The sequence below is a fragment of the Dicentrarchus labrax genome, unplaced genomic scaffold, assembly GCF_905237075.1.
Source record: "Dicentrarchus labrax unplaced genomic scaffold, dlabrax2021, whole genome shotgun sequence".
Classification (NCBI taxonomy): Eukaryota; Metazoa; Chordata; class Actinopteri; family Moronidae; genus Dicentrarchus; species Dicentrarchus labrax.
The window spans coordinates 26820327-26846393 of record NW_026136704.1 but is presented as its reverse complement, the minus strand read 5'-3'; the positions used below and the strand labels follow the sequence as shown (position 1 = coordinate 26846393).

General features: G+C 40.3%; 3 protein-coding genes across 6 annotated transcripts in view; all 3 read right to left on the bottom strand.

Moving 5' to 3' along the window:
- Window positions 1–86: 86 nt before the first annotated feature.
- On the bottom strand, window positions 87–2576 carry cldn8.1 (claudin 8.1). Its single transcript, XM_051399472.1, has one exon. It carries the CDS (start codon window positions 2460–2462, stop codon window positions 1692–1694), a length of 771 nt encoding a protein of 256 aa, XP_051255432.1. The 5' UTR covers window positions 2463–2576; the 3' UTR covers window positions 87–1691.
- Window positions 2577–3491: 915 nt separating this feature from the next.
- cldn8.2 (claudin 8.2) lies at window positions 3492–4956 on the bottom strand. The gene has a single exon (XM_051399468.1). It carries the CDS (start codon window positions 4872–4874, stop codon window positions 3999–4001), a length of 876 nt encoding a protein of 291 aa, XP_051255428.1. The 5' UTR covers window positions 4875–4956; the 3' UTR covers window positions 3492–3998.
- A 5164-nt stretch (window positions 4957–10120) lies between these two features.
- The window catches only part of tiam1b (TIAM Rac1 associated GEF 1b), a 43013-nt gene continuing 27066 nt past the window's right edge, over window positions 10121–26067 (bottom strand). For 2 of the 4 annotated variants that reach the window (XM_051399450.1, XM_051399451.1), the window contains exons 8-27: window positions 25836–25982; window positions 25614–25688; window positions 24988–25158; window positions 24685–24789; window positions 24111–24192; window positions 23751–23837; window positions 22805–23017; window positions 22118–22218; window positions 16739–16924; window positions 15299–15367; window positions 14814–14939; window positions 14587–14695; window positions 13623–13802; window positions 13385–13503; window positions 13190–13298; window positions 12961–13019; window positions 12680–12785; window positions 12459–12546; window positions 12165–12337; window positions 10121–11840 (exon numbers count right to left, since the gene is read on the bottom strand). In XM_051399450.1, coding sequence (XP_051255410.1) covers window positions 11305–11840; window positions 12165–12337; window positions 12459–12546; window positions 12680–12785; window positions 12961–13019; window positions 13190–13298; window positions 13385–13503; window positions 13623–13802; window positions 14587–14695; window positions 14814–14939; window positions 15299–15367; window positions 16739–16924; window positions 22118–22218; window positions 22805–23017; window positions 23751–23837; window positions 24111–24192; window positions 24685–24789; window positions 24988–25158; window positions 25614–25688; window positions 25836–25982 — 2841 coding nt within the window. In that variant the 3' untranslated portion in view covers window positions 10121–11304. Of the gene's footprint in view, window positions 11841–12164; window positions 12338–12458; window positions 12547–12679; window positions 12786–12960; window positions 13020–13189; window positions 13299–13384; window positions 13504–13622; window positions 13803–14586; window positions 14696–14813; window positions 14940–15298; window positions 15368–16738; window positions 16925–17030; window positions 17119–19436; window positions 20339–22117; window positions 22219–22804; window positions 23018–23750; window positions 23838–24110; window positions 24193–24684; window positions 24790–24987; window positions 25159–25613; window positions 25689–25835; window positions 25983–26067 lie in introns of those variants that run through there. The other 2 variants (XM_051399453.1, XM_051399454.1) reach the window with 2 other exon arrangements.

Here is a 26067-nt window from a genome sequence, read left to right as displayed (position 1 = left end):
GTATGTCTGTGCAATCAGCTTCTCTAGGAATAAACACCAACAAGATATACCAGAAATACCAGAAACAGCTCAAAACTTCAGAGAAGTGTTTGTCACTTGCCATGATTTTATTCTTCATAATAATATGTGATTAAAAATACAGAAGCAAACGTTTATACAATGTAATACAGAAGCTTCTGCAGTACTTCTGTTGTCCACAGGGGGGCAGAAAAGACTATCAAGGTGATGGAAGAATCTCAGAGAGAGGGAGCTCACTTCACACAGTCAAAATAGAGCTAATGATTATTGATTTTGGTGTCAACAATAGGAAAAGACAACATTACATCAACAAACATTTTTAGTATGAAACAGCATTGAAATAACTTTTACTATACAATTACTGAGTCCCTTACACACATATTTTTTTTTTTCTGTTTGAAAATATAATTGCATCCAGTGTATTAGGAGTTCAGATTATCCAGTTGTAGTTGTAGCTTGCTTTTAAACACACCAAAAGTGAAATAAGGTGACCTAAGTGCTAAAAAACTTAGAAGATAGAAATGTCAAACATATATGGAGCTGGAAATCAACACGGAAATGAACTACACACATTTTTGTCTAAAGCTCTCTGTATCTCTATTCAAAATGACTTGCAAATTCTTATCACATGATCATGCCCTCAGGCTGTCTTTGTCTGGCTTCTTCAAAAACACTAAGCTGTCCGGTTAAGTTTCCACGCCTTTAACAACCAGTCTTAAATACGCATCCCGTGTTTAGTTAGCTATTTGTTCAGTTTCATCAGTTTCCATGAGCTCCAGGGCATCATATCAAGCTCAAACAAAGACTTACAAATGTTTCCTGATTAAATAGACCTAATGTTTTGAGTTTTAGACACGTCTGTGTCTGATGTGTATTTCCAGTAAGCATTTACTGTCCCAATGGTAGTACATGAAACAAGTCTGCCTTTACCTTTGTGGATCCTGTGTCTAATACTGGTTAAAACAGGTCAGAAACATACAATGTATTAGTGTATTAGAATGATTGGTGCCTCTGAGACAGTATTTTTGCTATACAGATGTGTGATTCTCATAAACATTTTGCATGCGTGTCTGTTTTTGTTGATGTGGTGAGGGATGTAAATCTGAATACACAATTCAGGCACTGCGAATATTGAAGGTTAAAGGAAAAGGGGGTTGTAATTGAAATGTCTGAAGTATTAACTGTCTGTATAACCACATAGCTCAGTCATAGACAAATAGCATTTTAACAGAAAACACAAATCTACTGTCAGTGATTATATACAGCATACACATACAAAATAATCTAATATACAAAAAATAAGGCTGTCAGTATAAAATTGTATGATACAACACGTTAAAGGAATGGAAATCTTGTATTGGCTTATGCAGACAAGGTTATAGTTTTTTATAGTTTGATATAAAGATTCTGTAACTAGTGCTCTTTAACAACACATTAAGTACTCCTCATTTAATGTGTAAAGTGATGTGATGATTTAAAACAGACCTCCATATATGAATCAAGTCCATTTGCATGCATTGTAAATACATTTTTTTAAGAATGTATTTTACTTTTATATACCTGAAACTCATTTTTGAAATGTGAAATGTGTCATAGATTGCACTGCCAAGCAAAGCCCACATTAAAATGAAATTTCCTTATAGTGACCATAACTGTGAAGTCAGTTTAAGTGTTCAGAGGTAAGCCACTGCGCTGCGTACAGAGGGGTATCTGGAGTGGTAGCTGTAGTTGGTTGATGGCTGTCTTGACAACATTGGCTGCGGCTGGGGTTGTGGTTGGGGAAGTAGCACCAGCTGTTGAGGCTGTAGAGGCTGTGGAGTATAGGCCATGTAGTTGGGGGTCCTTGAGTACATATACCTCTCTGATTCTTTGTCTTCAGACTGCAGATTGCAACAAATGAACATACATGCTCCAAAGAACAAGAAAGCGGATGCCACCCAGCCAATGTACAGAGCCTCTCCGAGCTCCCTGCGCTGGGCGTCGATCAGCAAGGGGTTGTAGAAGTCCCTTATGATGACATGACCTGTCCAGGACACGGGGATAATGACGCAGATGCAAGCCATTATGATCATACTTCCTGCAATGATGAGTACCAGTCGCTTAGCCCGATCGTTGTTTTCGATACATGACGTGCACTGCAACCCCACCAAACTGATCAGCAGACCGAGTCCACCGAGTGCCAGAGCGCAGCACATGAGCCCCCTTGCCGCCTGTAGGTCAGGAGGGAGGGCCAGGAGAGAGTCGTACACCTTACACTGCATTCTGATGTCAGCCTGCCGAAAGCAGTTCATCCACAGACCCTCGTATCGGGTCTCAAACACAATGATGTTCTCCCCAATGAAAGCTGTGACTCGCCACATTGGCATCCCAGTGCTTGCTGCCGTCCCAATCAGCCCAATTAGGGTCAGTATCAGACCCACTAGCTCCAGTGCTGAGTTGGCCATCCTGTCCTCCTCTTATTCCTCCAAGCTCATGCGTACAATAATGTGCGGACACGGTGTGACTATAGTAGGAAGCAGTAGAGTCCTCTATTGAATGGCTTTGCATCCCAGTGGAGGAGGAGGAGCAGGTTGATGTTCACCTGTACTGCCTCCTCCCTGTGGACAGGATACGAGAATGGGAGGGGTGGGAATTGCGACCTGCTGCTAAGAAACAGAATCCCCCCAGGCCTTATTTTCTTTGTATACCTACCACAGGAGCTGCAGTAAGCAGCCACGTTGTTTATTCAGAAGTCTCAATTGACATCTCAAGTGACAGTTGACAAGGACACTTTTTAAGGGTGTTTATTAAAAAAAACCGCTCAGTATTAGCTGTGTGAGAAAGAAAAGTGCCTTTATTATAATGAATTAACAGTTATAACTACAGATATCAATCAGCACCTTTTAACCTAGTCTTTGTTATATTTGAACTCAAATTCATTATAAAGTCTCTTATGTTTCAGGGTATTGTTTAAAAATTACAACTGAAATAGGAACGTAGACTCAAAACGTTTTAAACATTAGCAAAAAGAGCATTTAAAAACTCTTATACATAAGTAATGTGTGTGTGTGTGTGTGTGTGTGTGTGTGTGTGTGTGTGTGTGTGTCATGGGATGGGGTAATGCTTGTGTACCCATGTGTCACTGTCAGTATTGGATTTCTTGTCTGGGTCTCTTGTGTCTATGCTCAGGAAGAAGCTGGCAGTCACAGCTTTGGCTTGGTTGAAATGAAATCTCTTGGCAGGTTTGCATTGTGGGCGGACCTGTGTGAACAGTCTGGTTTTACTAGTTTAGGCACATTTCCACTGATGGAGGCAACGTAACAACATAACTTTGCATTTACAGTTTGTGAAACAGGAGCAGTTTCAATAGAAACTTTTGAACCCCAGGAAAACATTTAGCTTTTAGCAGGAAGCAGCGCTCACCCTTATGTCATGATCAGTTATGTGTCCTTTTAATAAAGTATCTTTTCAAAAAAGAGACAAAATTACCAAACTATTTTTTTAACTATATCCCTTTATTGTAAACCACAATCAATTGACCTTATATTTAGGCCAGCATTTTGAAAAAGTACGTACATTTACAACAAAAACTCAATAGTGAACATAAATTCTATAGAGGTATATAATCTGAAAAAGGCCTAGTGCATAATCTGTTCTCGAAGAGCATGTCAGCAGAGTCTGTGAAGACAGTGATATCAACTATTAACTTGTATTATTACAGATTTCAATTGTATATTAAAGTGTATATTAAGCGTCTGAAAACAAGTACAGTAATTCAGCACATTTCATCATGGTCATACACAAACAGTTCCATAATAAATTTCAATCTCTGCAATACACTTTGCCCTCTTTGAGAAAATAAGGAAAGATTTGGCCATTTCCAGTGACAGCTTTTGGTCATATTAGTCAGTTGATTCTCCTCATTCAAATGTGCCAAATTTTGGCTAGTAAAAAAAGAAAAAAAAGAGTCCAAAATGGTCTGTCTTAGTTTGATCATGTGCCTAGTACTGACTTGGTGTGTATGCTACAGATCCTGGCGGGGGTGCAGAGTAGGGAGGCTGGTAGCTGTATGCTGGCTGGTACGTGTACGGCTGGTATGTGTATGCAGGCTGGTAGTTGTTTACCCCAGGGTTGTATACAATTCTCTCATCTGGCTCCTGGGTTCGGGGAGCATGGCGGCACAGAAGGATCACTCCGGCAGTGAAAAGCAAAGCTGAGGTTACCCAGCCAATGTAAAGAGCCTCCCCAAGCTCCCTGCGCTGGGCATCGATCAGCAGAGGGTTGTAGAAATCCCTGATGATGACATGGCCGGTCCAAGACACTGGGATTATAGTAGTAATGCAGCCCATCAGGAACAGACAGCCTCCAGCCACAAGAACAACATGCTTGGTGCGAGCCCGATGGTCCACCACTTTAGTACACTTCATCCCCACTGCTGCAACGATGAGGGCAAAGGTGGTCAGGGCCACGGAGCTGCACATCAGACCCCGAGCAGCCTGGAGGTCCGGAGGCAGAAACAGCAGAGAATCATATACCTTGCACTGCATCCTGATGTTGGCTTGTCTGTAGCAGTTCATCCACAAACCCTCCCAGCGGGTCTCCATGACAATTATGTTCTCCTCGATGAAGGCTGTTACCTTCCACATAGGCAGGCCTGTCACGGCTGCCACTCCGATTAGTCCAATGAAACCGATGATGAGGGCCACTACTTCACAACAGATGGCTTCCCGACGGTTCTTCTTCTCAATTCTCTTTTTTTCCTCGTCTATAGAGTCTTGATAATCTGCATAGGTCTGGGCCTGCTTCTCATCGTAGTAAGAGCCTGCATAAGATTGAGGTGGCTTGCTGTAGCCACTGTAAGCAGTGTAAGTGGCCATTGCGGCTATCACACAATGAGCCAAAGATAGACCTTTGGCTCTACTCTCACAGCTCACGAAACAAATCTGAGAGGAAGAGCAAGTCATGGAACTTATACACCCACAAAAAAATGCTAACGATGCAATGCAACCTTACCGGTTGGGCTGCTTTACAGCCAGATAAACGGGGACACACCAAAAGAGTGCTGCTTGTTTCGAATGCAAATACAACTGTGACTACTAACAATCAGCAGTTAACAATCGATAGTCTTCAGATTAAGATTCTTAATCAAAAACTAATTCAATCATTGTATAAAGTCACAATTGATCAAAGTATGAGACATTTCAATGTTTTCAGTACTATATGGAACAATGTTTTTGGGAGTTAAAGAACCTAATTTAGGATAGTTAGATAGTACAGGATAGTTGTGTTTAGTTAAAAGTTTGATTTCATGTTTTTGTGGGAACTACACACTAGATAGTTTATAGTTTGTACTACTATAAACTTGAAACATACCTAAAATCTCATTGTTATGATTACTGGTCGGAACTCGAAGCTAAAAAATAAACAATAAAATGTAAAACAGTAAAAAAATAATAATTTTTTTTTTTTTTATCATTTTGGATACCCAGTATTAAACCCATGTCTGTAGGTAAATGTATATATGTAGGTGGTGGCTGAAATAATGTGTGTAGGTTATGAATTGGTTTTTTCTCTCAAACCAAAAGCTGATAGGATGATCTGTGATGAAACTGTCTCCTACTTTACATACAAACTGAGCTGATAAAAAGGTGTGGCGCACAGAAACTTGAGTAGGATTGGTTTCCTTGTAACACGCTATTGTTTGTTTGCCAGCAGTTCTCACCCTGTCACTGCCACGTCTTCCTCTTAAACATAAGAAAACTGCATGTAGGTCTTAGTGCAGGAAAAATAACCGATCTGGAGTATTAGTTGTGTTTAGTTAAAAGTTTGATTTCATGTTTTTGTGGGAACTACACACTAGAACACTCGAAAGAAATACAATGACAAGCAACCATAGAATAAAACCTTTATTGAACTTTTTAAATCTGTTGACTAGGTTTACTTCTTGGCCATCAGAGAGAGTGTTAAACACACTGATTACATTCACGGCAAATGAGCTAAAAGCAAATATTTTATTTTTTATCTAATATTGTTCAAATATTTTGGTTCAAATGTGAAGGGCTTGGGTAAAAAATACAAACAATGGATATGAGAACCATTTTAATGTAATAAGAACACAAAGTATGTTTGTAGTAGTCAGAGATTAATATGTACATAGGTAGTGAAAACAAATACATTTATGCACACTCTTGACATCATCTTGTGACCTTCGCCGGGTACCATCTTTCAAATGTTAGTCTGTGAAGTGAAATTTGCACATTCATTTCAGGCAGTACAGTACAGTTCTTTACACATAATATTGATGTTTATGAAAGCTGGACTTGTTCTTTACGTCCCTCTCCACCATAAGATAGGCATCAGTGTAGAGCTCTTCCTCCTTTGATCAACAACCCACCCAGCTGACAGGGATGAGTGTGGTCCAAAAGTAAAGAAAATACAAACTACCCCCTAAGGCCAGGGTGATGTTCTTACCCTTTATATTATCGCCACAACAGTTGCTCTTCCGGGTCCCACATGCTGTGAGGAACAGGGAGATGAGAACCGGGACTATGGAGACACACATGAGCCCCCTGGCTGCCTGCACTTCTGGTGGGAGAATTAGCAGTGAGTCATACACCTTGCACTGCATCTTGATGTCAGCCTGTCTGTAGCAGTTCATCCATAAGCCCTCCCAGAGTTCCTCCATTACAATGAGATTGGCGCCAATGCAGGCAGATACCCTCCACATGGGCTGGGCAGTGACAGCTATGGTCCCAAACAGGCCAGTGAAGCCCAAGACCAGAGGCCCAGGGCCAAGACTTCCAACTTTGCTCTCATGGCTCAAAGGGATGTGCAGTCTCATCTCTCATCTGTCGTCTAATGAAAAGACTGCTCAAGCAATCTGTTTTACAGAGCATTAAATCTGTGATATCACCATGCCTGCAGTGCAATCCTACTGGTTTATATTGACTTGAAACTTGCAATAAAATAAAAAAAACTATGCTGCATTTGTTCAGCTTTCATTTTAACAGATGTTGTCAGCATTGCCTGCATCAAGTGCCAATGAAAAGAGTAGGATTATGGTGCCATGCAAAAAGCTTGCAAGTTCAGTTTTGGTGACTTTTAAGTCTACATGATCAAGCCCAAGCCTATACATGTTGGTTTGGTACTGCTGTTGCAGTACTTTATCCAAGTTACTCCTACATGTGTGGTGGCATGTCAGCATAAAGCATAAAGAGCACTGTGACAAAAACATTTTTTTGAAATAAATCGTGTTATGTTAGAAAATGCTTTTTTCCTTTTTTTAAAGGTCTGCAACAATGGACTGAAATATGGCTTTGTCCCAGGAAAAACTGGATGTGGTCAACCTAAAGGGCAACACACCTACTCATTTCTTTCTGTGAAAGCCCACACGGGAAGCATCTTGATATGCATCGTCAGTAGCAACAATTTTATCAAATCACCACATCCTCTTTCTATCTTTGTATGTATGTATGTATGTATGTGGTCAACCTAAAGGGCAACACACCTACTCATTTCTTTCTGTGAAAGCCCACACGGGAAGCATCTTGATATGCATCGTCAGTAGCAACAATTTTATCAAATCACCACATCCTCTTTCTATCTTTGTATGTTTGCTATGGGCATCAGTTAAAGTGACACATTGCTACAGGGTCATTATGTATTGCACTGAAGTCAACATTAATGTAATGTTTTTTGGGAAAGTTTGTGTTAGATCTGTAAACATCTACATTGCTCCAGCATGAGCCTCATTAACTCTGATCATTAATGATGGAGAATTGACAAAAATTCTTTAAATGTGGCCCAGTAGATAGTTTGATTGTATGGAAATGTTTCTAAACAACAGAGGATTTCATAGTTCTTAACAAGAGCCACTCCTTTATTCAACCTTCAATTGGACTAGGAAAGGCAACACCCTGTTGGTCACCTTGTTTCTGAAGTAAGAGAGACAGAAAAGGAAAGAGAGAGAGAGAGAGATAGCAAGAGAGGTCATAAAACAGGAACAGAAACTGGAAAACCCGTAGAACAGGTTTGCTCAGTGATACTATACGTCACAGGCTCAACCGCTTTAAATGTAAACAGACTTGCACATGCTGAGAAACCTGTAACTGTGAACTTAAATACATCGAACATGTTATTTTCTGTAGATGTGTGACCCCTATGCTGTTGTTTTTGGAGTTTGATGTGAGATGGATTTGATTACAAATATGATGCAAACTGAAGTAACTTGATCAGGCAGGTACAGTGGCAAAGGCACAGGAAATAATGTACCTCTACAACAGACTCTGTGTGCCACCTGCTGTATGTAAATGTGACTACACGTTCCTAGGCCCCAATAAAAAATCATGTAACATTTTAAAATAAATTAATTTCATGAAATTCCAATTTCCTTCCCCACTATCACTTCTAATTCAGTGTTCATTTCAGGATTCAAGATTCAGAAATGAACTGTTCAGACAAAAAGAAAAATAATCTCATGAATTAAGATTGGGCCATTTTATCTCTAGCTAAGATATGCATCTGTTCCTTCAAAGCAAGGGCATTGGCAAAGCAACCCTGTCCCATCTCAGCACTCTGTCATTCACCACTGCAGCTGATACTATTGCCGCAGATCTACTGCACAATGAAGTCTGAAGTGATCTTTTCCCTTTATCGGAAGAAGCACCCAAGCTTTTTTAGTGGGGGTGGTGATTGGCATGAGTGAGAGTGGGGGTTGGTGAAGGGGAATGAGCCTGGTTGACAGGATGTCCACAGAGCTCAAAGACTAAAGAGAGGAGATAGGGCTGTGAGAACCATAGATTATAGTGTTTAGGGCATGTGCTTCCCATGTCATCTTTAAAATGTTGATGAAATTGGTCTTTGGCATAAATGCCTACAACTTGCATAATATAATAAAATAACTTGCCTGTAAATGAAATGTTTGGACAGAGGACTGGACCAGAGAAAAGGCCATGTTGTGATATATATCGAAAGGGTTTATTCTTTGTACAGTTTCGGTTTAGGTCTTCCTTTGGTTTAGATTGTTAGTCCCCTGCCTACAGAATATATTTTGCTGCAATGAGGGATGTAAAAAGAAAGATTACAGGAGTAAACAAACAAAACTTACTGCAAACTGTCTCATCATGTGCACTTTTTAATTAGGAGAGTACAGTTGATGAGATGTATTGTTCCTACTATTTTTCTGGTAATTTTAATATACCTACCATTAACACTAAAATTGTGCAAGAGCTATTGTGTTCAAAATGTAGTTCAGTTGCTGTGCCCTAGTCTTACCACCTCAGAGAACATGGCACCTCCCTACCTCATCAACTGCTCAATTGTTCATTACCATTTAAAAAAACAGAGGGGGTGGACAATATAAAGAAGCACTTTACAACACAATAGCCCTCCAGTAAATACCATTTTGCTGAAGCTTATATTTTGATCTTGACTGTTAAGTAGATTTTTACAGGGTTATGGGGCAAACACCCCAGTTAAGGGTCTTTTAGTCAGGTGAGGATCTACTTGTAACCGCTGTCGTCCTGTGATTGGCATCATGGTCTTTGACACGGTTTGTCACGTTATTTTGCAGTGTTTATAACAGAGGCACCTGCATTTAATCTCTCAAAAATCATGATGACATTTGCCAGACACAAGAAGACCCTCACCAACACTCACTGAAAACCACTGAACCAGTTTTGTATTGCATGGTGTTTATTTTGTTTGTATTTCAGCCCAATATTGTAAGACATTGCACTTTTCAGTCTGTCAACATTTCTAAGCTATTTCCATGACTGAACATAGCCCCCGAGAGGGTTGGTCCTGAGTGAAAACTATAGACATTATTTTATCTTTTCTGATAATAGGGTTTTAGCTCCTTCACCATCAGACACCTAATCAGCCATGGCTTGTAAACACACAAAGCTGCTCTTAATGTCTACTGAAGGTTCAGTTTTTAGTTTTCCCCTTTGAATTATCTATCTGTGGGTTGCTTTGAGGCCTGAGCATCGATTAGCTGCTTAGCCCTGTCATTCTCAGGCAAGTCTGAGCATTTGGGTTTTTCTCACATCACAAAACTGTTTTGCAGGGATGATGCAGGGAGTGAATTAAAACCACACAAACCCATAAATCACAACAGAGGTGCTTTGAATTATAAGTAGGAAACAACTGTATTTATTATGATATCAATACATTTTTCTATATACACCCAGTAATAAAAATGCAGTCTTAGTAGCACAATGAGTTGTTTACAAGTATGACTTCTTTCACGTTTCAGGCATACTGCAAGTCTTTCCCCTTGATTGCTTGAGCAAATTTGGACTTCCTCTGTGAAAAAAATGTTTACTTATGTTTTTGCTAACAAATTAATTTACATATGAATAAATAAAAACATTGCTTTGTAATCCATTACCAGTGAACAATCTTTTTGAATACACAAGACCTTTTAAAATAGCTGATGTGCAAATTCTCTACAATACAGAGTGTGCACGCAAAGTGTTAAGAATGAAATGAGCGTTGTTTAAATGGCAATACTGAAGATCAAAAAGGAAAACTTAAGAAAATCGTTTCACAGTAAACAAAAACACGAAACAGCAAATTCAAGTAAAACAGGATTATGTTAAATTAAAACAAATTAAAATCCCCTAGCCTCTGTGACATAGAGGCTATTACATAATTCCGCTATTAAATGTAACAAGAACAACCAAAATATTTTCCAGGCTAAAAAGATAGCTTTAAGTCTGTAAAACAAGGGATCAAAATCATATTATACATAACTGGGAAATCCGTTCCCAAAAACATGTCAGTGTATATTCATGTAAAAATGTACAAGTACAGTAAACTATGCAAGACAAGACTGTCCTTTGCAATTATTTATTCTATTTCTTTAAAGGACAAATAATATACAGCCCTTAACTATGATAATATCTGAGTCACACAGACAAAACAAATATTAATCTTCTCACAATACCCAAATTTGGCAACAGCAGGCAGGACTATAGAATGCTGCCCAAATGTGCAAACCATGCCAATCAAAGCAACTGATTAGATCCCATGATTGTACCATTAGTTCATCTCTCAAAGCTTAATCTTGACTTCTATGTGACAGCATTTGATTTGGGATAAAGCTCCCTCATTCTGGATTCCTGTATTGCTCCACTGATGATCTTACCTGTACAAAAAGCATTCAGCAAAAGTAAGGTAAGGAAGGATATATCTTCTACTAGCTGTGCGATATATGTCAATGCCCATGCATTGTTTGTGAAGACTGATGACTGATCTTTATGGAGCCCATCTTAAGCTGTCACTGTCTGCCCATTTTCTTCAGCTTTATGTGCCACAGTCTGGAGACGAACCGGATTGCTTCCGTTGTACCCAAATGTCATCCTTTTTCATTTGATTTTGATCCTCCACGTTGTCATCAATCGCGCTCTGCTTCTCAGTCTTGGCCAGCTCCTCATCATCAGGTATGTCACTGACCGTTGGGGACTTGAGGCTTTCGCTCTCCTCACTGGCCAAGGACAAAGCCATGACGGGGGCCTCCAGGTCGACCTCTGTGGACAATGCTCTGGGTGTCTGGCAGAACTCGTCATCATCATCACTAAGGATGTCTGTCTCCTTCACCTCTTCTTGGTCCTCGTATTCTTCTAGGTCAAACTGTTCTTCCACCCAGCGGTCTGTGTCACCTGCTAACTCAGACTGCTGCTGCTGATTTGGTTCGTCTTCCTGCTGCAGCTGACTTGAGTCAGGCCCCTGTGGTGAGGCGAGGTCCTGTTCGGGCTCACCATCAAAAACAATGTCAGTGTCTATGGTGAAACGGTTGCGCACTAACTTCCTCCTGCCTAGAGTCCTGGTTGGGGCAGATGCTGCAAATAACAGAAAACAAACAAATTACTATTAATTTTCTGGCCTTTTCTTTTGGATTTTGAGGACAAGATTAATAAAAGTGTAGATAAAAGCATACGGAGTATAAACGCATACTTCAAAGAATATTCTTCTGAAAAATTTATTTGAATCTTCCCACATATAAATTAAATCCATAAATGTGGTTGTAACAATAAATGGAAAAATCATAGATCCAGCTTTTTTTGTTCACACTACACCGAAGCTTCCTATCTGAATCAAGGAACACATTCAGAATTGGGACACTTGAAGCTGTAGGGTGAATGCAGCCACAGACTGGCATTTACCTGCTCTATTTATGGCGGGACGGGCTCCCTTCAGGGCACAGAGACGCTTTCCTCCAAAGGGCACATACTGCTGGTTGAGGGGTAAACTCTCTGTTTTTAGGAGCTGCCTGCGGTGCTTTTCCCTCAAGATTGAATGGACTGTCTTCAGAAAGTCTTTTCTACTCTCGGGAGAGCTGAGGGAGATAGAAGGGCACGTTATCACTTTGTCACTCTGTAGATAACAGTAGACAGGACTGTATCAGTGAAAGCTTCAATCTGCTGTGGAATTCAACCTCCATTAGAAGAGATCCTCACCTACAGCACAGCTGAAATGTCCTCTCTGGCCTCCCCTCTGACTCTGACTTTGTGTGGACAATTTCACACACAGCCGAGCCCTCGCCATCTGAGGAAGAAATCAACACTTGTGACCTCATATGGAGCAGCCTGGTTAAGATTTTCTGAAGTAATTATTTCTGGATCTAGAAGAATAAAAACATCAGTACTTCAAGACAGTACGAATTTATTGAATAATCTACCTGCATTGGCCAAGGACCTCACTTGAAGGGCATCAGTTGGGATCATGTGACGGAATCGGAAAGGGTCTTTTTCCTCTGAAGATACAGAGACTCGATGGGAGCCACCCTACAATCATTCAAACAGAAATTTTGTTAATTCTTTCTTACTAAAACTGCTTGTGAAAATCTTTTACAAGTGACCCACTGGGCAGATTCTGAAAGTTAAATGCTGTAACTAAATAGGTTATATTTTAAATGGGCTTTGGTGTTGCTGATAGGTTCTTGCTTGTGTATAAACATACCATTTTCTTTTTCTGCTTCGATCCATCTTTGCATACAAAGACCACTGCTGTTTTGAACACTAAAAAGCAATGGGAAAAACAGTTATCACTGAAAGTTATCGCTTTTAAAGCTAATTAAAACATGTCAAATTATAATGTAATTTTGCAAACAGTAGTAGTGTTTACTTATAGGAGGAAAATAAACATGAAAATACTTTAATTAATGGAGGAAACTCAACCCCCAACATACCAAATGTAGCCATCTGGGGCTCTTTTTTCCATTTTCCTAAGGAGGCAGGGGGGTTGATCCAGGTTACACTGGTGTGGAGAAGCAGGTCACCCATTGACAGATCAGCAACCTGGCAAAAGCAACAAAGTATCAGCAGTCACTCCACATGTAATCTTTAGTTGACACAATGAGCCAAGCCATGTTTTTCCAACCTACCTCTTTCTTTTCACCACTCTGCTCAGTAATGAGCTGATCAAACACTGCTCCAAACTCCTCGTGGATCTTCTGCATCTCGTTGATGTGGCTGGCAACTTTGTTCATGGCTTTCATGGCAACTGCAGACAAGCAGAAAACAACATGGTAAGCACTGAATTGCTGTGACCATATGCAGTCACCCACTTTCCCCTGCTAAAATTATTTAATTTTTTCATACAGCCTTATGACTGGATCTTACCATCCAGGTGGTAGTGCTCCTCACTGTCTGGGTCTGTGAGTGAGTAGAGCTCCTTCAGCAGGAGGGGATACTTCAACACCCTCTGGATGGGTTTGATCAGGTATGACTCCAGGGTGGAAGAGTGCTGCTGCTTGGGGTTGCGCTCATCTAGGAAGGCCTTGAAATCAGGATCGGTTTTGGCTGGAATGACCAATAAAGAATATATATTGAATATTCTATATTATATTGATATACATATTGCACAACTTCTAGATATCTTATCCATGTTTTTATTAGTCCTCTCCACAACTGATGTTAGCACTCATACAGATGATTCTACTCTTTAGTGGCTTACTCAAATAATTTATATATATTGTCTGTAATTCACAATAATGGAGCATGCATTCTGTTTGAAACTGGATTAAATGGTTTGGCTTAAATTGGCTGATATTACCTAGGTAACTGTGGCATTAACCTGTTCTTGTTCAAACCAATAGGTGTTCATGTTTTACTTTGTCTTGCATTAGAAATTACCTACAGCCAAGTCTAAAGGACTGAACTAGACAAGTCATTTTATCCAAGAGGCAGCTACAAATTGGCAAGAATAATCTGTTTACTGCTTTAAAAATAGCTTCATCCAAATAACACCTCACAAAACTCAGTTATGACCAGTAAGTACTTGACTCATTGGGTGTAAATGCAGCAAACAAAGCCATTCACTTGAGTGTTAAAGGGAGTGGGTGTACTAGCAAGAGAACAGACTGTTCAACACTGCTTATTATATATCATATACTGTAGCAAGGCTTTTTAGCCCTAGGAGCCACCAGCTTTAAAGTACATAGGGGTCAAATGGACAACTGTCTGGCTGACAACTCTGCAGTGCAGATTTATGGACCCTTGCAGGATATGGCAGATGGCTGATGAATAAATACATCCCCTCCTTTGAGCCAAGGAGGAATGTCAACCCACAAGCACATTTACTCACCTTTTACGAGGACTTTAGGGACTTTGGTGTGGCTGGCGCAGAAAGCACTGTAGATTTTAAAACGGTCTGCATAGTATAGGAAAGAGCCTCCCAGAGAGAAGAGGATTTTCTGTAAAAGAGGATGAGAAGTTACCCAACCATTGGTTAGAAAAAAATCGTATGGGTGTTTTACATGCTCATTGCTGGATATATTTTAGTGTTTGAAGTTTCATAAAGACGGGGTATACCTTAAACTGATCCACTCTCTGCAGCTTCTCTAGATCTGGAACCAGTCTGGTCCCATCCTCCAGGGTCTTGAGAAATTCAACCTGGAATTCCACCATTTCTGGCAAGTTCCCAAACAGTATATCCAGCTGGAGGAAAAATGCATTTGAGGAAAGTCAACATAATTTCACCGTATTTTAGGGACTTTTACAGAATTCAATTTTTTATATGATGCATCCAATACTAGTCCCTTGCTATAGTTAGTGGGGGATTGCTCAAAATGTAATGCAACCGAATGAATTTAATTATTGCAAGTGCATTTAAATCATCTCTTTACTCTGCAAACCTCCCTCTCTCTCTCTCTCCCTGTCTCATCATCCACCCCTTGTCCTTGTACACAGCTACTCTCCACATGATTATGTAACCCACTTTTCTTGAAACATTTCAACACTGTTGGCATTTAAAAGCCAACTACCCCTCAAAGGCTCACAGGGAACATTTGACATACCTCATCCTGCGTGAGGAAGGTCTCTTTCTGCAGTGGAGTTAAATATCTCCCAATCAGGCAATTGAGATCCTGCAAGACAAGGGTGAATTACATTTGATTCAGGGTTGTCCAAGTTATTACATGAAATACAGACATGAAAAACATGCAGCTTTGCATAATGCTTAAATATTCCTCACAACAAAACAGTGATTAAGGTGAGAGTGTCCCTCCAAGATCAAAGACAGAGGTGCTGGTGGATGCCTTTCTGCATGCACTTTAATAAGGGAAGGGGGCTATATGGAAACCCAATTAAATAATGACGGTGAAAACAGTTACCTAAGCTGAACTGTCGAAATCCTACGAGATTAATTGGGTCTGCCAAAAAGTAGGGAAATAGATCTAAATAAATCTAATTTATCCAAAGAAGGATGGCTGGCCTAACAAAACATTACACTGTAATTGACATATTTCCCATCTTTCTAATTTATAATCTAATAATCAAATTAATCAGCCTCCTATTCATGTTCTCATTATTTGTCTTAAAGAAGAAAAGAGAATATGACCATCTTAGTAAGAAATAACAAGTATTTGAATTCTTTGTTAGAACGCAAAATACATGGAATAGACAAAATAATGTTGACATGTTTCATTCTGAAGTATCCTAATTATACATACATAATGAATGCCTGCAAATCAATGCATGGGTATGAGTAGTCTTGACAATCGTGACAACATGTACAAAACATAAACTGCATCAGCAACAGTAGTCGCAAGCTGAAACTAACCAACAATATTATAAGGCCTACAGTATTTGGAAAATATGGCTAACTAGCTGTCAACTTAATATGACAAACCTTTGTGGTAAGTCCTCCTTCATTTAGTGTTTCCATTATTTTGTCTACCGCTATATTACAATAGCAGCTGAACTGCCAATTCCCACTTCTGCAAACTGCACACAAACGCTCAAATGTCCATGACTGTGGGTAATAGGAACAACTGGCCTAAGTTTACGAAAACTGTCCCCTCTGAAGGTTCTACAATACACCATGTATCACGCACAATGTGATTTCTATAATAAGTGTGTGTGTGTGTGTGTGTGTGTGTGTGTGTGTGTGTATGTTATATATATATATACATATACACACACACATGCGCCCTCTGTAATGAGGTATAACATTTTTAAACAGCCATGACATTATCCCATTATATACCCTCTCTAACCCAGTTATTCCATTGAGCCACATTTATATTGGGCAGAAAAAGATTAGGCAATATCCAGGCAAGGGCACAGCTGTGTCCCCCTCATATCTCCCAGGACACAGAGATAAATATGGATTGGTCATGTGGAATAGGTAATGTGTAGAGCTAACACAACCCGAGGCAGACAGAAACACAGATCGATGGACACACGCACACTCAAAAGACCATCTGCCTCTTACAAGTAAGATGAGTGATACTGACTTTGACATAGGTGCGTTCGGTCTCCACAAGCTCACAAATGACTTTGCGGAGCTTGTCGGCATCGGAGAGCTGTCGGGGAGTTGCAGGAGGTGGGAAGGGCGAGTCCGGGCTAGGCGAAGAGGACACACACTCCGAGGGATTCATGTCATGGAGACTGCGGCAGAAAGCAGCGACTTGCTCTGTGCTCTGAAAATTGAAGAGGGAAAGAAAAGTGTGATATGATAAATTATGCAACTCCAACTTGAAAGCGAAGGAAGTAAAATCCAAATATCGATCGGAACAGAAGCAGCACCTCAAATATTAACTTGCAGGTGTTACTTTCCACCTACTGATGTGCACAGATTCATGACTGTGCAGAGTGTGAGCCTGGAAAGAGGAAGAAAGGCAGCTCTAAAAAAAATCATTTGCACTAATTTGGTCTATTTTCAGTCTGTCATAACAATGACTCTCCGCCTCCCTCTCTTTCACTCACATCCCTCTTTTCCCTGGTGTTTTCCTCCTACTGACGGATTGGTGGTGTAATGATTCATCTCTTTCACGGAATCAAAATATACACACAACAGTATCTGTCCACATACAGTATGGGTTGTCGTGGAGACCAGCCTTGATGTGCATCGGACTATCATTTTGGACAAAAATAGACCCCACTCAACAACAGCCTACATGGCTAAACTAATACAGTTGCTTCGTTTGGAACAGGCTACAACCTCACCAGCCATAACTACCAAATGTAATTTTGGCATTTGACATCAATAGAAACACAAAACAGAATGCACAAAGAGCTAATATCATGCCCATCAACCAACTCATTATTTTTATGAGAAAAGAATTTAATAGACCAAATACAACACACAGAATACTTATTTTAAGCTAGATCATACATAAAGATTAACAGAAAAAGTTGCTGACCGTTATGACCACATAACAGGAACCACTAGCAGGTATTGACACCACAGAGTGCATAACAGAGAGCTGAGAGGTCTCTGGTTGGTAGTATAAGGATTTTTATAGGCCAGACAGAAGCAATTTATCTTGTCACACCTATAAGCTCCTCTGGGAAATAATAATACAGCCTCCACACAGCTGCAGAAGATGCAAAGTTATCGTTCTCAGATAAAAAAATAATCTTGATTAAGATCTTAGCTACTAGTCTATCATCAGTCTACACATCTGGGGGCATCAAAATAACTTATTCATATTAGAGATTACTTTGCATAAAAATAATCTGTACGTTAGATGGTTCACTAAAATATGATGAAAACATAAAATACAAAAGCAATATATGTACAGACCCAAGAAAGATGATTGTTTAATCCACTGACAGTCAGATTCTCATGCAGTTTTGCAAATGGCAATGGTTATCAGCATTGTTATCTAATCAGACAGACACATCCATATGTGAGGCACGACAGGCCTTTGTCCCTCTTGACAATTTCCCAAAATAATCAGGCAGCTCCCAGATCAACAGATGATCTGGGAGGTGCTATAATGTCTGTAAATGTAATGTGGCAAATGCAATTTACACCACTGCACTGGGGCTATCCACAGTGAAAGCAATAGACATTTTATTAACTTTGATGTTTTTGTTGATTTTAAAATGTTACAGTAAACACAGTATGTGCCTATCCATAATATACATCCTTTGCAAAACCACTGGGTGTAGAAAGTGGTTTAAAAACTGCTGAAGATGTGCAGGAACAAGTTGTTTTTACACAAACAAATTAGTAGGCAAGATCCTTTCAAAACAGATCAATTGAGATTTGCTCCATTAGCATCCATAAAGACATGTCTCATTACAAGGCATAACAGTGGTCAGTACAGATGTGAAGAGATACTGTATATTCAACCCAAATGGAAGTTCAACTGCAGTATGACAGCAAAGAAGTTACAAAAAAAAAAACAGCCTGCATTCAATTTTGAACCTCCCAAAAAGTGGTGAATTACAGAGAAAAGGAGGAAGAAAATCTGCAAATAAACCTGATTCTTTCCTGCCCCATTAGTCAACTGAGCTCAACCAGTTTTACTGAGCCTAATAAGACAGTCACAGTCCAGTCATAGTCTTCACAATCACAATCTAGGCTAATTAACACCATGGCAGCTTTGGATGCATGGACAGTCATGACATGGCAGAGAGAAGAGAAAGAACAGAGTGGGAGGGGAAGGGGGCCAAGCCTTCAGTATCACATGAAAAGAACAATATGTAGATAAGAGGCTGCCCGGTATAAAACTGAGATGCCATACAAGCAATTCCTCTTACAAATGAAATACAGATTAAAAACTGTTTAAAAACATGAAAGCACTGATGATGCAGTAGGGAGAAGACTGCATGTCTACCCTCTGAAACTGAGATAAGCCTGAGATCACAGCTTGAGGTGCCAAGAGAGAAAACTCTACAACAGTCAGAGAGTCACTGCAACAACGGTTGCGGTCATGTCATGTCCAAGTTGTCTGGAGTCAGATCTGTAGATACTCAGCCCCTATATGTAGTGTTTTATTTTGGCATCCAGTAGAGCCCTCCAGTGATTATGGGGCAACTCTGCGACACAACGGTGACTCACAGCTTCCTGTTGTCTGTCTGTAGCAGCCAAGAAGAGGTGTTCTACTCTCACTGGAATAAGACCACAACAGCTAGTCATGTATCACAGCAGTAGCAAGAGCTAGCCAGGTAAAGTAAAGGGATACAAGGAAGGAATCTCACCAGATGAAGCATGTCATAGATGGAGTCTGAGGAGCGCTTGCTGTGCTTGCTCCACTTCAGGACGGACATAGCCAGGTGCAGGTGGACAATCAGCGTCAGTTTAAGTGCCAGAAGGAAAGAGACCCCAGGCTTTGGAAAGAGTCAAGTCTAAACTGTGCCTCTCCGACACATTTCTCAGCCCTTTTGTCTTCCCTCTGCTTTAAAAAAAAAAGGAGAAGGTGCTGTGGTGCTTGTGATGAAGGATGAGTGAAGCTGCTCAGCCTCCTCCTCTCCGCCCACCAGTGCTTACAGTCTTCCAACTCCCCTTCTTTTCGCCTTCAGACTCTGCTGTAGTCCTGTCACTGATATTCTGCCGTTTTCTCTCTCTCTCTCTTCTCTACAGGCTGGGTAAACTCAGGCACACAGTGTGAGTGTGAAGATCTGGCCAACTCCAGCAGCATTGTAAATGAGTCTTGATAATCCTCCAGACCGGAGAGAGAGCAAAAGAGCAGGAGGGAAATAGTCTCCTCCTCAAGGTTGCAGTACAGCAGGATTGGCTGAGTGAGCCACACCGCAGTAGAATATAAATGCACAATTTCAGGAATAGGGGGAGAGGGGAGCTGCAAAGGTGCAGGCTGCAGAGCAGGGTGAATGCAGGAACAACTGACGTGGGAGGTTTTGCAGGAAGAAAATTAAGAGTGGGAAACATTTAGTGCCAAAAGATATTTAGTTAATCAGATGAGGAAGGGGTCCTGTGAAGAGTTCAGAAGCCCAGAAAATGTCCTTGTTAAGATCAGGAAATAGGGAAAAAGAAAGAAAAGAAGAAAATACAGCTGCAGATAACACATATTTGATGCTCTCCGTTTGAGTAGATTCCAGGACTTATGTAACAACTGAGTCTCATGACTTCATTTTCTTGTGTGTCCTCTAAGCGTCAGTAATTTCCCCAGCACCCCGACAAAAGGCACACATTTGTAAGCCAGAAGTGACGGTGGTAATACATAACAAACTAGAGTTCTAACTGTTGCAATGTAGTTGCAAGACATTTTATCTATTGAGCCTACAGCCAGTAGTTCTACATTGCTTCTTCTATGTTGATGTTTCACTCACTGTAGTTGGTGAAGGTCTGTACCAAATGATGACTCTGGGAAGAAATCCTTAGCACTAAAGCCTGACAACTAACCAAAGGTGGCAATCTAAATACACCCCAGCACAAGTAAAAGGGCAGAAAAACAGGAATGGAAGCTATGTTGCAATAGCTTTTTTACAACAAGGTAGAAGTGTTAAGTGTAAAGATGGATTTTTGCCCTTCAGTGTGCTGGCAAAAAAGGTCTCTCGCTTCCAAAGCACAAAATAAAAGTAAACATTTCTGCAGGGGTTAGATTAGGGGTTATCAGTCATTTACTTTGAACGTAAGAAATCTCTGTATGAGTTTACTTTACAGCCACTAGAATCCTTTTTAGAAACAAAACTCCCAGCCTGTTGTTTTGACTGATTGTAGGAACATTTGGAACAAGGCATAAATGGTCATCACGGTGTACACAAGGGGGGCACTTGACAAAAAGCTTTTAAATTCACAAGCATTTGTATGATTTTGTTCTGTTATTATGGAGCTTGTGGTGCAATCCCAGACATCATTACCACATTTCAGATAAAAAGACTCAAATCTTCACTCATCTATGAACTTTGATGAATCAGTCTAAGAAGCTGCACTCTGATTACTGTTGAAAGCTTTTGAGGCTAGACTACTCAAGAACAAAGAATCCTGTAACTTCTGATTTGTCTTCAGAGAGAGAGGAGGGGCAGTCAACATTAAAAAAGAGAGACAGTTGAAAAAGACCACCTAAACCACCACTATGATGCAATGCTGCACACATTTTTCCCCTTCATTATTTTGCACATATCCTTTTTTTAAAAAAAAAAGAAGAAGCAAGAAATCTGTCTGTCTGTCTGTCTGTCTGTAGATCAGGATCAGACTGACCTGAGAGTTTCAACATGGCTGCTGTGTGGTTTAAGGGAGTGCAACGTCGGCTTTGTTTGGACTACAAAAGATACCGTTAATACATTTCATAAATGATTTACGAATTCCGCTAGCATTGTCAACCCTAGCCACCATAGCCACGTGCGCACCAGAGCCAATCACTGCAGAGCCCACCCCCACGACACACCTTAAGAAACAGGCTGATCTATACCTGCAGCGGCGCGAGTGGCTTAATACCTGCAGCGGATTTTGCCGGCTGTTCGTTTCTGTTCTGTGCATCTAAACTGACTGTTGTGGATTACTGAGGCTGAACAAGTCTGGACCGAGTCTCTTCCGGTCTGAGGAGATCCGGATACTCGAGGACCTCATTTGGCCACCCATGAAAAAGCTACTTAACCTCACACTTTTCTATAGCAATACATACTTCCTACGGGCACTGCACTAGTTATTATTAATTATTACACAGGCAATTAACTAGAATTGGTACAATATTTGATTAATTTCTGCACATTAAAGAGAGAACCAATTTTTTAGAAAGCAGTAATGTGACCTGTTCTCATTTTGAAGGCCAAGTGGGATGACCGAGGATCTCAGTGATTTTGTGAAGGACAGGAAACAAGCACAGGCGCCAGCACATTATATGAAAGATGTGTTTTCAGGATGTATTTCTGTAGTTGTACTCAATCGGATTCCACAAACAAATAATGAACTAGGCTCTTACCTTTCTGCACTCATCAAACTCACTGAAGATCTCAGAGTCCTCGTCCAGGCTGTCTCCTGAGCTTTCAAGCAACAGTCCCACCCCGTCGTCCAGGATCTCCTCTGCAACAAACGAAACAGTCATGTATGAGCTTCATAAAATGTGGTAACGGATTGTCTTGTCTCTTTAAATGAAACGAATGCATTTTTCGCAAGCACTGTAAAGTAGAAGTGAAATATTGTCCTTGCCATGTCATTTTTATTACAATTTACGACTTTTATGTAAAACAGTCCGACCATATCAAGCTAATCCACAAAGTGGGGCAGCAAACACTGCTGAGAGCATCCTATCCTCTCTTATTAAGACCCTGTAGACTCACCATGCATAGATGAAACTGGTGTCACTAAGGACACTAGTGAGAAATCTTTTCTACTCAAAAAGAAAAGCCAAAGCTTGAGAACTGCCTACTTTTGCCTTTCTGGTCTATTTGGTATCCTTTTGTATAAAGTGATTACAGGCCAGCTGGATTGGTAAACGTGACTGTGCAGCTTTAATACACTACATGATCTCTGGAAATTAACTAACCTCTGCTTATTGGACTAGTGAATATGCCAAATTTCCAAATGCAGCTTTAAATGAGTAAGAGAAACTAAATAATAAGATTGATTGGACATGCATGTCAGGCAGTTATTTGATGGCGCTTCTCACCTTGACTCTGTGAGAAGATGTCAGTGTAGAGATCTTCCTCTGCATCGGAGCGGCGTGGCGGCAGGTAGCAGAGCTGTCGGCGGTCGACAGAAGGCAGGGTGTTGACTGTCAAAGCCAGCGAGGCTTGAGAAAATGCCGCCTTCATGTCAGAGAAATTGAGACTGTGGGAGTCTTTTCCGTTCAACTGAAGTATTTCATCCCCTGCATTTAGACCTGCAAAGTGGCAACATCATCAGCTTTGATTGAATTGTCTGCCTGTCACTCAATGATGTACTAAATAAACAGCATCTACTTTGTGAAATAAGAGATGATAATATCATTCCATCTCATTTTCAGCATTGATTAAGCGACCATTGTACTCATAGTTAAGATGATATGACATTATTGTATAAAATACTATTTTAGAGTCAATTAGTTGCAGATTCATTATCTTTTCTCTTTGCCTTTCAGATCCACAACCATGACCCACTTCTCTAGTAGGTATCTCACTTTCAGCAACACAGCATCACTGGCTGTGCTCTACCTGCACTATGACCAACCCCAGCAAGATATTTTGACGTAACTCAAGCCTGCAGTCTAAGTTCGTAGCAGGGGTACCAATGTGAAGCAGCTGTGGTGAGGTGTTGTATTCAGTATCAACCTTCACAAAGGCCAGTGAGAGGCAGTGTGTTTATGATTATAGTAATCAACGCCCTTGAGAACTGCTGTGTTCTCTGCCTATTGAAAGACATACACTAATGCATTTCTAAAAGGGAAACAGTAACACAGTCTATTGACCTCGATGTGAGGAAAAATGCTCCATTTTGAAAACATGTAAAAAATATTGAAACAGCTAATGCACCCCACATTCTTTTTATTTTTTCTCTAGCTGTAACGCATCAGTTAACAGACACAGATTGAGTGTCTTTGAAGAGAGTTAATTTGATAGAAATGAAGGGTAATGAACCTTTGGCGAAGGCTAATCCGCCCGCCTTCACATCAGTGATGTAGAGCTGCTGTACTCCGTCCTCCTCCACCACTGAAATGGAGAAACCTGGAGGAGGAAAAGGAGAGGCAGAGAGAGAGAGAGGAGGAGGACTTATAAAAAAAAAAACACATCCGAGGGATTTGTGCAATATATATGGCAATGGTCTGGAAAATAAACACTCAGGTCGTGGATAGGTCAAAGAAAAACAATTATGCCCAACACAGAGCACAACATGTAATCTTTGACACCGACTTCATAACATTATCTTAACTGAACAGACATCATATTATAAATGTCAATCTATAAGAAAATAAACAGGATCATTTAAATTGTTCCTACCGTAGCCAATCATGCAGGATTCATCTCTGTCAAACTGGATTACTTTTGTTATTTTGGAGCAGAGCTCAATTTCTTTGTAAAGCTGTGAAGAACAAAAAGAAGTTATTATATAAATAATGAAACCACTGCCTTCTTTATTCATATTCTGGTGGGTACGTTACTGACAGCATTGAAAGAGAGCACTAATTTTCTGTATTCTCAGACAAAGCAGCTCTGAGAGTCTTTATGCAGGATGGTCTATGACATGTCATGATTATATGATGTAAATACAAAAATTACTACAGATTTTGTTTATTAAGGCTCTCCATAAACAGATGCATGTTTTGATGCATGGCTCTGCCAGGCAAGCAGTTTTCCAGAGAAACCATGAAATTGAAAGGATAAAAATACAAAACCTATTAATAATTTACAACAAAGGATGCTCTTATGCTGTATGATGTGTGATTCCTCTCACTCACTCACTCTCACACACACTCTCACACACTAATGCAATTACTACCATTTCCTTTTGACCTTTATAATCTTGAAAAGGAGGAGGTAGAATGAGATCATTTTCAAGCAGGTAGTCACATACCAAGTCGCACACATCCTCTTCAGGTTTGGGAATGTAGAATTGCACTTGGTTTTCAATAAGGAATTTTAGTCGCAAGTAGTGCTTGGTAGGATCAAGCTGGTGAGCCTGTGATATGAGGGCAAAAAGAGAGAAAGAGGATTGGTTGTTTGCTACCATAAACTTGACAGATATTCAGCATTTTAACCCAGCAAAGTCTTGTTACAATAAGGGATGAGGGATTTTTTCTCTCTACAAGTGAGACTTTGCCATGCAAACATAATAAAATGAAATAAAAAATAAAAAGTGAAAGCCGGGCACCATTACCTTGCAGATGGTTTCCAGAACGCACAGTACCGACTCCCCTGGTTGGATGATGGTAAGCACCGGCTGGTCATTTGGCAGACATACCCAGGAGGGGGTGAGGTGGTCAGGGACCCAGATGTCAGTTTCTGTGCTGGGCCGTGGAAGGCTTTTCACCGTGCCATTGTCACTTTTCTTTGAACAGAGATAATAAAATGTTTTTTCAGTCTGCTATTTTAGTACAGATTAATTTTTACAATGTAAACACATTTTAATGCAAAGTTTGGTTTGAATGGGTGAAAATTCAACTAGTATGTTTTAATAATTTCCCAAAGTAAACTCTCTCACCAGTATTGTCTACCATAAATACACCCACTGAGCAGTTGCTTGCAATACATTTTTCAAGGACTATAGTACACTACTGTAAACTTGCTTGAAAAGGAATGGAAGAAAAATTACACCCTCTAATGTGCCAGAGTAGCCATTATAGTTGTTACCTCTGGGCCTTTGCTCTGCTGCTTTCTCAGGATACAGACAGGGCTATTATTTCATTGGTGTCAGGGTTTGCTAAAGATTTAGTTGAGAAAGTTCCCACAGTTTGACCTACACCTCAGTGTCAAATTTATGCAAACAGAATGATTCCTCCTTACTGTATGTTCCTTGGCAGGATCAACATATATGCCATCTACAGGCTTTTTCACTGGCTCTTCTCCATCAGCAAAAACCTGCTGGGACAAGAAGAAGGTCAAGTGGACATAACTCAAGCAGAACTGTGGAGGATAAATACTTGAGGAAAAAATAAATATTTGTGTGGCTAAGGCACTTCTATTGATTGCTTTGAAACTCTAAAATAACTGTAAAACCTCACAGACCTGGTTTATACTGGGATGAGCTTTTGTTTTTTTCTTTGAGGTAGTGTCAAGACCCCAGAGAGAAGAGAACCTGCTCTTGCGCTTGCTGCAGGAACGAGACATGGCCTGTGTTCGCCGTCTCACTCCGGTCTCAGTGCGAGCTGCCACCTGAAAAAACATAGCAGCTCAGTCAACAATCCGTTTGACCTCACATTACATCACATTTTGCAAAAATGTGTGTAAACCATTCTTT

Bases quoted from the DNA above. Each gene is read 5' to 3' on its own strand.
- cldn8.2 (XM_051399468.1), bottom strand. From the start codon at position 4,874: ATGGCCACTTACACTGCTTACAGTGGCTACAGCAAGCCACCTCAATCT.
- cldn8.1 (XM_051399472.1), bottom strand. From the start codon at position 2,462: ATGGCCAACTCAGCACTGGAGCTAGTGGGTCTGATACTGACCCTAATT.